The sequence below is a fragment of the Eleutherodactylus coqui genome, chromosome 2 (assembly GCF_035609145.1).
Source record: "Eleutherodactylus coqui strain aEleCoq1 chromosome 2, aEleCoq1.hap1, whole genome shotgun sequence".
Classification (NCBI taxonomy): domain Eukaryota; kingdom Metazoa; phylum Chordata; class Amphibia; order Anura; family Eleutherodactylidae; genus Eleutherodactylus; species Eleutherodactylus coqui.
The window spans coordinates 106,690,223-106,702,310 of NC_089838.1; the positions used below are offsets into that span (position 1 = coordinate 106,690,223).

Consider the following 12,088-nt stretch of genomic DNA (forward strand, 5'->3'; position numbering starts at 1 on the left):
TGACTGCCACTCAATTCCATCTCCTCCTCACTACAGGGGTGTGTAAGCCGGCAGTGAGGAGGAGAGGGGGACACAGGACCTCTGTTCTTGGGAGTAGTGGGGGGGGGTGTCTCAGCAGAGAGACATGTCCTGACACAGGGACATGTGGACCCTGCAGCTAATCTCGCCAAAGTGCGCAGCAATAGGCTGCAGCAGTCATGTTCCTGGTGACATCAGCGCTTGCTGCAGCTGGAAGCTAAGACCAGTGGGCAACCAGGCCCTGCCAGAAAAGGAGCAGAAGGTGACAGGAGAGGAGGACTTCATTTTTTCCACTTTTACAGCCTGGTAAGAAACACTGGAGAAAAAAAAGTGGTGTCCTCAGAAAACCTTTACGCATGGTTTAGAAAATCAGAAGTGCGTTTTGTTTAAACTGATTCAACAAGGAGGTTTATTGTCTGATGCAACCAGTCAGGGCAAAGATCCTATCACACCTGTTAGCCCAAAAGTGAACGGCAACCATCCTGAAAAATAAACCTAGCCATATGACACCCAGTGCGTTAATGGCCAGTAGATTGTATAGCTTTATTTTGGGACTATGCACAAGGAGGAAACAAGAACCACAAATAAAGCTCATCTAGAACCAGCTTCATTTGCCTCTATGCCAGGATCATGGCATGAAGACTAAATAAAAGGTTCCAGAGTCCTGTACAATCTACAGACAATGCCTCTGTACATGCATGTTACTTTGTACTGCACGTGTGCGATGACCATGTTACACATCCATTTGGTTTGATTTACAAACTCACAGTACAAAATAAAAAAACTACATGGTGTGGAGGACACTGGAATAATATATATATATATTTTTTTTAATTAAAAAATCAGATTGAAGCTGTGGAAGGGAAAATTATTCTATGATGCTTGAAACTGATCAAGTATCCTCTGAAATAGAGCCGTTTATTTTAGTCAGGATAGTCGCCCATTTTCGCCATGTTCGTAGAATATAAAATAAAATATGTAAAGGAGTTATATGTTTAGGGACGCTACAGCACCTCTGTTGGAACCCAGTTCACTTAGCATGTTCTGGCCTTGAGTTGGCATTCATACAGGCAAACAAAGGTAAACATTACCCACAACCAGATAACAGAGAGAACAATTGGCAATCCTGCTTCTGAAGAGTTGGTGTTCATTTCTAGTAAACTGTCCCCGGTTGAATGTTATGCACAGCATGCTTATTGATTTGCCAATTGCTGCCTGTCTGCCCGCTTTTAACATATTGGTACCTTCAATGAAGCATGTTATGTTAGCTCAGGAAAATACTAGAGATGAAATATATAGATTTAAAAATCATGCAAAAAATAAAAAAATAAATAAAAGATAAAGGAATTCATGATCTGCAGCAGCCAATGGGAGAGCTGCAATTAAAATGAGATATGCAGTGTGTCTGTATGTAAAGCAGTGAGAGCAAAAGTGTCCTAAAATGCAGAATAGAAGGTATGTGCTGAGCCCTAAGCGCTGACCAAACTAGTCACCTCATCATAGTTGTGTCTATGTGGCCAACCATGGTGATGTGTCCCCTGAGTGTATGTGCAGAACGGCTTTTAATCACAACTCAGCTGATAAAATGGTGTTTAGTAAAAATGAATATTGATTAAAAGTGAGAACAAATTTGCTTAAATTCAGATTAAGACAGGATGTGATAGTGATGTAGGATTATATACACAGCAGGTCTGATGGAGAGACAAGACGAAGCAACTGAAAGCTAGAACAGCAGACAGCGACTATTCAGAACACAACACTGACCTTATTACAATGGCGTCCGATGCCCATTAGGAAGTTGTCGGGTTTGATGTCTCTGTGTATAAAATTCTTTGTGTGTACATATTCAATTCTACTGATCATCTAAGAACAGAACGCAAGAAACATTTGCAATGTAGAGGATACTAAAAAATTCAATATAGGTACAAGCTGCAGGTTAAAAAAGGCTAATTTACTATAGCAAGACAAATATTACTTCCGTATATTAAAAAAAACAAAAAACAAAATAATATCTTTAAGAGGAAAGTAAGGGCTAATGCCCACGGATGGATTTCCGCTGCAATCCACGGCCATTAGATTCTATTGAACCTAATAGCTCAATGTTCACACTGCGGAATGCCGCAGTGTGAAATAAACAGCGGCACATCCTATTTGCTGCGGGAATACGAGCGGCCGGCTTCCATAGTAGTCAATGGAAGCAGGCCGTCATGCTATACTTCCGTTATCAGCACAGCGGAAGGATCGCGTGAATATGCAACCCCGCCCACCACATCATTTACTGTACTGCGCATCAGGCAGGATCCGGGAGGTGAGTGTGGGGAGAGCGCCGTGATGGACTCCGCTGCGATATTCCGCAGGAGCCCCAATTCCTCCCTAATATTTCAGTACTGTCAGACGTGTCATGTGACCTCCATAAACACATTTTTAGGAGATGCGTCACATGGCAGGAAGTAGTTTTAACATTACAACAAGCAGCCCAACATGTCGCAGTACACCGCTGCTCATTCATTTACATACACCCCCAGATTCATTAATTTCTCTGTAAAGGATAAACGATGAACATGTTTATTTAAAAATAGCATGTGGAGTGGTCTGAGCAGAACAGTCCCCGCACTCCAACATGTATTAATCTATGTAAATACCCTTGCAGCAGCTTCGTAGGCCACTCCCACACAGGCGGTTTTTGACAGTTTGTTTCCCGTAGGGCCTCTCATAGGAGCACTTTAGCGCAGCGTTTCTAACGCACCACATCACCGTTGCAATGATAACGTGCATTGAAAACGCTGTCGAATGAGATTAAAAACTGTTTTTACACACCTGTGCTAGAGTGACCTTCGTTTCTATATAATACATACGAGTTAATTAGGTGGCGTATTGAATTAATGAGCAGCAGTGTATATCAAGGCACATTCTCCTCCCCTGCCCCCCACCCCAACCACCAGTAGAGAGGAGCTAGTTACCTGGTCTGCTAACATGAGCACAGTTTTCATAGTGAACCTGCGGGAACAAAAATTGAAGAGATCCTCCAGACTTGGCCCCAGCAAATCCATGACTAGAACATTGTAATCCTTTTCTTGCCCATACCACCTAGAAGAGGAAGAGAAAACTCCATTGGTTTGGGGATCATTAAAGAAGGGGAACAGCAGCTTACACCGTGCCTGAGCAACATGTAGAAGATCCGGTCAGTGGTGAACTGAAAGCACTCCTGCCCCCCGGGATCACTGCAGGCCGCCTGTATTCTTACATCACTTCCAGCAGCAATAGGACAGGCCCTCTGGGAATAGATGATGCAAGGGTGGGGGTGGGGTAATTAGCAATTTTGCAGTAGAGCATTATATTAGAAGTGTCTATCGACTGTTTCTAACGTTTATTCTGCTTGCCGTGAAAAAAGTAGATCCTTATGTTTGGCAAAAAGGATGACCCAAGGTGCCATTAGAGATTTATCTCCATACTGCAAAACTATCAAGGGATACGTTAGTCATGCAGTTTATAAGGAATACATTCGCCAACCTAAACGAGCATTCTGAGACGTGTAGTGCTTTAATGGATTAAAAAAAATTATGATACTAAAGTCAAGTTAAGCATTTTCCTTGGCCAAAAAAAAATATATAAATTGACAGTCGACTTGACCTTTCCCTAAGCAGTATGCAGAAGATCTTTACAATTCAGCAAGGAAGTGACTGGAGTGTAACAAGCAGCAAAAAGTGAAGGGGTAAGGGCAGGTGACCAGCGCCATTTATTATAGTGCAAGTGGCTGGTATCAATGGCTCAGGCCTTAGTGTGATAAAACCCAATTAGAGCATGGATATATGCAGTCCCAGAAATACTGACAGCTCAGCATGTAATAATGCCTACACACAAGACCCAGCGTCACATTCTACATGAGCAAACAACCCGGCTCCTGAAGTGTGTCCTACTACAAAAAAACAACATGATGAACACAAAGCTCATCTACACAAGTACACACACCTTGTAAAGAAGAACAAAAGTCAGGCCCCTAGGAGTTGCTGAGGTTTGAAGCATAACTCGGCATGCGGTTACATCTCAGGCAGATCTACAGAGTTGTGGAGTGATTAGATGAACGGTCTTACCACCTGAGGCCCAGAAGTGCCCCCCATGGCCCATAAAAGGCTCTCAGAGGCTACCTGTGTGTAGGGACCTCTCTTTCCGCTTGTTGACCACTAGACGCCTCTACGGCACAATCGGAGATTTGGCCCAGTTAGAGTGCGAGAGGTGCATTATCAGGATGCGAGACGCTGGATGGTCATATCGAAGAATTGCCCCCCCACCTGGGCTGTTCTGATCAGACTGTCAGGAGATGTTGGCACCAGTGGATGTGTGAGGGCACACAGGACACCCCCAAAAGACCACCAGTAGAGCGAATCGTCTGAGCAAGAGCAGCTCCAGCAGTTCTATTTTCCACCATCCAGAGATAGGAGTTACTAGCGCTATACCCATTTGCAGGCGCCTGGCTGAAGGACATTTGTTCTCACAGCACCCATTACATGACGAGTCTTTGGCACCCACCGTCGCCTCCGCTTGCAGTAGATTTTATGACAACCCTGTAGCAGTCCAGTTTGTCTTTTGTGACTTTCCCAGGTTCAGTTTTGGCACTGATGACGGCTGTGTTGTGTCTGGAGACCCCGGGGTGAGGGCCCAAAATCCTGCCTTTGCTGTATAGCGGCACACTGCTGGTGTGATGGTCTGGGGGGGATTCCATTGGATGACTGTCCAATAATCACTGCTCCTGTGCTAGATGAATAACTGTCTGTTTATAAAGGCAAGCAGTTGCTTGTTTCTTTTTAAAGGAGCTCAAAACTAAGCGATTCTTACTCACTTGCCCTGGGGGGGGGGGGTCCTATATTTACATGGGATGAGTCACTCAATCACTCTTGGGTGACTGCTGGTGCACATAAGAGTACCTGTAGAGCAGGTCTATAGCCACACACCGCAGTAATCAGATTTCATTTGACACAAAGTAAAGGGGAACTAATCCCGATAATCAGCAGGCTGCAGGTCACAGAGCAGGAGGAGCCGACCAGTACATTGTGTTGTGGGGACAGATTCAGTGCTTCCCTAGGACTACATATCAGGTCACTACTAGGACCGCCCGCTGGACTCCTGAACATGAAGGGAGCGGGGAGTTACCCAAACCACCATGTCAGCCCGCTCAGCTCCCACGATCACCGTGACAGGTTCCCGTACACACACAGTCTGGAGCCATCATGGCACCTTGGGCCTCACAATGTAAAAAACATTCCCATTACGGTTGTATGTAGATTAAGCAACAGCCATGCCACGGCTCCCTTACCCAGACGTCTGCACCAACTCTAACCCGATAGCGTTTGTGCCAATGAAATGTATAACTGATTGGACTTTATCTATAGCGAGACTGCAGATAGGTCCTTTACTGTCGCAGAAGAGCCGCTAAATAGAACAGATTCAGCCCATTATCCTCCGAGGATCCGTCCGCAAGACGCTTTTTGTACAATAATTTTAGAGTGATCCCAATGACCCATTCTTGGAGGATTACCGTCTTGATACACTGACCCCCATTTACTTAAGCCCATCATACACTGCGGACCCCTCGGTGAAGCTCCAGCCTTTGGAAGCTTCTTGCTCCATTTGCCATAAAGTGTCTCAGCCCGCTGTGTGCGCCGGCCGGCCTGAGGGATGGCGCTAACAGCATTAGTAACCCCATCACTACTGTCTGCAGGCCAACACTGCTTCTAGATGACCAGAAGAAAAGCAAACTATATATGGTAGGTGGTTAGCGAAAACCAAGCATGGCGTCCATCACCACCAGCACTTACCTGATGTGTGGGATCCCTACACCACCCTGCAGGATCTTATATAGTTTGCTCTCATACAAGAGCTGAGGATGGCGAGCTTTCTGGGACTCCAACTTTACAGCGACCTCCTAAAAGAGAAGAATAATGGTCAAACTGGCTGTGGAAGACCCCCGGGACTACACCCCCCATCATTACATCTGACCGGGCACAAAGGCATCTACCACGGCACGCAGTTACTACTACAGCACGATGGCTACAGATGGAGTAACAGTAAGTAACCCAGAGAATGACATGGCGGCAGAGGGAACCGCTCAACTAGAAGTGCCATAAACTAAGCCAACCTTCCCATATGAAGCGCTGAGCGATCAGTGTTTATACGGCACGAGCCGACGATCGTTCTTATGCCGGCTGAAACAGACTGACGACCGAGAAGAGTTAGGCCTCCCGTCCACGGGCGATATGTCACTGTTATCCACGGGCGATATGTCACTGTTATCCACGGGCGATATGTCACTGTTATCCACGGCGATAATCCGGCCACGGGTAACGCTTCCCATAAATGTATCTATGGAAAGCGCAGCCCACCATCCATGAGCGGAGAATCGCTAGTGATATTCTGTGACGGCCGTGGACAGGCAGCCCAAGTCGTTAACCGAACGACCGACTTATTAGAATGAGTTTCTGAAAAGGGGGGGGGGGGGGGGGGGGGGGGGGGAGGGAAAATTGCTCAGTCTACATGCAGCTCTGTGGTGCTTCTAGTTCAGCTGATGGGTGGGCAAGTGACCAGGGAGTGGGGTCTTATACTCCCCCGATCGTCGGCTCCTGCAATGTCCTCCGTCAGCCCAACTCTCCAGAAGGCGGCGCACTGCTATAGATGTAATGGGAACACCCGCGAGGAGCTCTCTAAAGAGAGTGCGTGCGATAATAGTGACGCCTTAACGCGAGCCATCATGTACTTCTCCCTTTGGCACCCAGTTTCAGCCGGCATATAAATCAGCGGTTCGCTAACCTCTCAGAATATGAAACCGCGAACGAGAAGTGAAGAATTCCCAGCGGGGACCTCCCTGTATAAACAGGCAGAACAAGGGGGAAGGAGCAGGGATGTCAGTCCAATGAGCATCACGTGAGAGGGCCATTAGTATTGGCCCCCCACTCCACCAACTGCATGTCACTAACCTACAAGCACCACAGCTTGGTCTATGCTGCTTACAGAGGGCGACGGGTGCCCCTCATGTTCACGCCCATCATCACCTCCACATTCCGGGTGCCCCTCATGTTCACGCCCATCATCACCTCCACATTCCGGGTGCCCCTCATGTTCACGCCCATCACCACCTCCACATTCCAGGTGCCCCTCATGTTCACGCCCATCACCACCTCCACATTCCAGGTGCCCCTCATGTTCACGCCCATCATCACCTCCACATTCCGGGTGCCCCTCATGTTCACACCCACCATCACCTCCACATTCCGGGTGCCCCTCATGTTCACGCCCACCACCACCTCCACATTCCAGGTGCCCCTCATGTTCACGCCCATCACCACCTCCACATTCCGGGTGCCCCTCATGTTCACGCCCATCATCACCTCAACATTCCGGGTGCCCCTCATGTTCACGCCCATCATCCCCCCCACATTCCGGGTGCCCCTCATGTTCACGCCCATCATCACCTCCACATTCCGGGTGCCCCTCATGTTCACACCCATCATCACCTCCCCATTCCTTGTGTTCATTTCCAGCTCTAGTTTCCCTTGCAGAGAAGCCAGAATGGGCACAATGCCCAAATAGCCCCCCAAAATGTTTGCCCTGTAACCATTGGCAGGGATTCAGGGCTGTGACATAAGTCCTTAGGACTGGGGTGTAGATGGGCTGATGCCCAGCCTGTAATGCAGTCCCGGTCCCAGTAGGCCTGCTTCCTAGATCAAGTCATCGGTATTTCCATAGTAAAGAGGGCGCACGGCTACTTATTTGACCACCACTGCCAGCCATGCTGGGGCACAGATTTGCAACGCCACAGATCTGCCATTCTGTGGCACAAGTCTAAATGTGGCCACCTGGGAAATTTTTATTTTCACCCATGACAGGGATTTAAAAATTGCAAAAATGCCAACTGAACACGATGGGAGGCAGAACCCACATACTGCCGTGTGAGCAGGGCCCATCAGGGAAGGTCACCCATGTAAGACTGGCGCGCGACTCCCAGCAGCTCCACCAGTAAGCCGTTCAATGGAGCTGCTGTAACTAGCACAGCTCCACTCATGCTTCAGAGGCCCAATGTGGTACCGCAGGCTCTCCTCCATTCATCTCAGTGGGAGCGAATCAGCGGTACCGTTCTGGGATGTGTGCGAGTCGGCTCCCCACCCATCACTGATGACCTACCCTGATAACACACCAGCAAGAAAACCCCCCTTCAGCCACCCTCAGGCATGCATTCACTAGACGCCATGTCCCAAACTGCGGTGTCTCCGCCAGCATGTTGGTGGTTTATAATGCACCCCAAACGCCAAATAAGCCATCCGGTGTGAGAGCGGCCTCGGGGTGGTCAGACAGCGACAGAGCCGAACCCATCTCACACACACACACGAGAGCAATAAGGGCTGGGGGCGGAAGAACTGTCTTCATGCAAATTGTGTGCTCCAAAAACAGAACCATGAGACTGAATTGGGCTGTTAAGCCCTAAAAGCAGGAATGAACGGGCCCTTAGGTGTACGGGGCCACCCAACGGCAGATGTTGGCAAGATAAGGATCAGGCAGTTGGATTTCAATCAGCCAATCCTTTTCTTCTCAGGACATAAGCCGTTGCCAGACTTTTGGCTGCGGGTTTTTTCCCTTCTGCACACGTGAGGTGTCAGGGATGGTTTGTCATCTGTATGGCCAGCAGTAGGGGACTTTTACACCGGCCAACAGTCCCCGAGTGACTTGGTTTTTGGCTCCTGGCCTGTTCACGCACCTGTGAATGTACCTGGAAGAGATCCCCAGCGCGCTTCACCTCCATTCAGTGAGTGATTCTCGCTCTTGCATGAAAGCACAGGTGTGATAATCACTGGGAGCGCGGTCAGGCTATGAAGTGTCCAACAGTCGTCCCATGTAGAAGCACCCTTACAGCGACAATGATAACACGATCCATAACGGGGCACAGCTCACCTGCTCCCCCTCCCTGCACAATCACTGACAGGCTTAGAGCACTCTTCTATACACGTTAGGCTAGCCACACATGCGAGAGCTATATTAGGCTGGGAAACTAAGCCCAATCCTGCGCTCGTTAATGAGGGATTCACCGGCCAACATTGCTAATGGAGGAGTTTCAGACTGGTGTGAGTAAGCCCTTAGTAAGTCCCCCCCCTGCCTGCGGTGTCTGTGGCCCATGAGGCTGCTGCAAGGCATCCCTCCACCCCACAGGCACATATAGAACATGTAAAAACCATCAGTGTTTGCTGACAACATACATGTATTTCTCACAGTAGCGGGTCTCATCCACAACAGCCCGTGACGCCAGGTTACCCCACCGAGCAGATGGAGACTACTTCTTGTGAACAGGAAGCTGTGACTAGTAGCAGTTGCACAGGGTAGGACCGCCCGACAGCCGCCCCAGCCATCACCACTCTCGGGGGCAACGGTCGCCCATAAATCGCTCACATGCCACCTTGTGTAAAGGCAGCGTTATAATGGCCGACATGTGGCGATGCGGACGGTCTGTCAGACGCCATCTTCCCCCTCATCGTGGTAGGCAGAGCCCCGAACACGTGCGCTCATGTCCGTGAGGACGCAGCGCCGTTATCTGAGCACTCAGTGTAAACCAATAGTCGGCCCCGCTTACCCCATGACCCGGGCTCACACCAGCGCAGGCCACGCAGCGAGCCGTGGCGCTTCTACTCAGCATGTATCTAGTCATTGCGTTAAAGGGAAAGACTAAATCATGTCGTATCATATTAGAGCCCTACTGCCCCCTGTGGGCGCATGAGAACACTGCAGACAGTTACACGGCGGATATGTTGGGGGGTATGCAAAAACACTGCTTACAGACAGGAGGAAAGGAAGGAAACGAAAACCAGTCCATGACGGCGTGTGCGAGACAGTGATAGGCAGTGGCTGACCATACGGTGGTGAGCCCGGCCGTCAGGACCAGCTTGTCGCTATAAGCATCACCACCAGGGGGAACAAGACGCGCTGCAGTAGGTGGTGTGTGGCGGCATCAGATGTGTGCGGACCGCCGGACCCGAGGGGGGAGGACCGCCACCAGTGTACTGAAGTCTACAGCGAGGTCCACCTCCTGCGAGTCCATCAGACAGGCTGCCATCACTAAGACCGAGCGCCATGTCCACCCCAGAGCGCTGCATGCAGCCGACAGCACACCAAGTAGGTCAACCGTAGGCTGGGACTGTGCCACCACCGGCAGACCCCCAGTACAGCCCCACCACTAGTCACTGAACGCACTGTCCTGTGACGTCACCACGGCGGCCATAGCTGCTGACATCAGGACCCACGGCCCACCCCCCAGATGACTGTCCCAGCTTCCATAATCCACAGATCCCCTCGTCCCACTAGAAGGAAGCCTACACTGTCCTCGGTGGATCCCACCGGCCGGCACTAGACAACGGAATAACCCCTCAGGTGACAGCGGGACATTTTACCACACAGGCAGCCATCTTGAATTCCCCTTTGCCTCAGCAGACATGGCAGTGCCCGCTCTTTATACACTAAACTGGCCAAATTAGTTTTTTTCACCACAAAAAACAAAAAAAAAAAAACACTAGAAAATCAGATGTGGGTCCTCCATCTAGGAGGTAAGCCCCCTCCAGCAGGACGGCCGGGAGGTCACCTGACCACAGCTACAGCCGCAGGAGCTCTCAGGTGGGAAGAGTATTCACCGCCAGAGTGACAGCTAACCGCCCCGTGTGACCGGCGGGCCATTGTAGACAGCCCATCACTCAGTCACACCGCGCTCGGTCGCCCATCTCACCCGCTTCTACCCAATCATGAGCGAGCAGCGGTGTAACCGGCTGTACACAGGCCGCACTCAGACACATCGGCTCGTCCAGAAGGGCCAACCACCACGATGCCACATTACACCGCCACCCCAACAGGTACCGAATGAGAACAAGGGCCCCAGCTCTCCAGGGTGAACACACTGAGCCCCTCTGTGGCCCCTACAGAAGGGCTGCCCACAGCCAAGACCCTGAGATCCCCCACAGGCCGCAGACACGGAGGCTGACAGCAGGAAGGTCAAAGCTGCCGACTAGTAACTGCCGCCAGAGGGCAGCATACGCGGCCGCCCCGTACACGACTCCAGCAGCAGGCGCCGCAGCGCCCAGGCCCGGCCGCCAGAGGGAAGCATACACGGCCGCCCCGTCCAGGCCTGTCAGGACTCTCCAGCAGCAGCGCCCAGGCCCGGCCGCCAGAGGGCGCTGCGCACAGGCCGCGTTACCTCGCCATTGGTGATGTTGATCGCCAGGTAGATGTCTCCGAAGGAGCCCGAGCCGATCTTCCGCACCAGCTTGTATTTCCCTCCGACAATAAACTCGGCTTTGGAGCCGCTGCTGCTCGCCATGATCCGGGGAGGACGTGATGGAGACCCCGCTAGTACAGCAGTCCGCGCTGGGTGTCTCGGCTCTTCCTTTGTTCCTGGACGCCGGGGAGCCGCCTGTTCCTGCTCCCCTCACTCTCGCTGCCCCGTCTCCCAACCAATAGGTGGCTCCTGCCGAGGCGCCCGGACCCTTGTGCGCCGGGTTTCTGTGGTCTTCCCTCCGTCACAGCCGCAGCCCTCCGCTCTCTCCTCAGGCCGCCATCTTGTGTTCTCTTCTTCCTGCTCCCCCCAGCCTTCACAGTCTCACCACAAAATGCCCTCCTCCGCGCCGCAATGCACACTGGGTAGAGGGGAGGGGCGCGGGCTGTTCTTACCAGCTGCGCCCTCACAGACCGTCTGCTGCCCCGCCCCCTAGCTGTGACTGTGCGGTGACGTCACGGCACACCCAGATAACTGCGCCGCCATTTTTCTTCTGGGCTTCGTACGCCCGCAATAAGTTATCCGCGCTGGCTTCCTCTATGCTACGTGTATAGTCCTGGGGTGAAGTAGACTCGGCGCCCCCGGGGGTGTGGGGAGCTCTTCCCGCTATCTAGCCGGCGTCTTTCCGACGGTTATGGTGATGAGAAGGCGCCAAGGAGTCACGCGTTTGTCAGTGTATGCACCGGCCAAATGGCTGCAGTGACCAGAGGACAAAATGGCGGCGCGCTCCACCCGTCCCGCCAAGAGGCCCGCAGTGACCGAGGGGGGGGGATG

At 51.3% G+C, this 12,088-nt stretch overlaps 1 protein-coding gene across 4 annotated transcripts in view; it reads right to left on the minus strand.

The window, feature by feature from the left end:
• CSNK1A1 (casein kinase 1 alpha 1) overlaps positions 1-11,676 on the minus strand; it is a 31,178-nt gene extending 19,502 nt beyond the window's left edge. For 2 of the 4 annotated variants that reach the window (XM_066591304.1, XM_066591305.1), the window contains exons 1-4: positions 11,237-11,676; positions 5,832-5,938; positions 2,979-3,105; positions 1,783-1,881 (exon numbers count right to left, since the gene is read on the minus strand). In XM_066591304.1, coding sequence (XP_066447401.1) covers positions 1,783-1,881; positions 2,979-3,105; positions 5,832-5,938; positions 11,237-11,359 — 456 coding nt within the window. In that variant the 5' untranslated portion in view covers positions 11,360-11,676. The remainder of the gene's footprint in view (positions 1-1,782; positions 1,882-2,978; positions 3,106-5,831; positions 5,939-11,236) is intronic. The other 2 variants (XM_066591306.1, XM_066591307.1) reach the window with 2 other exon arrangements.
• Between the last annotated feature and the right edge of the window lie 412 nt (positions 11,677-12,088).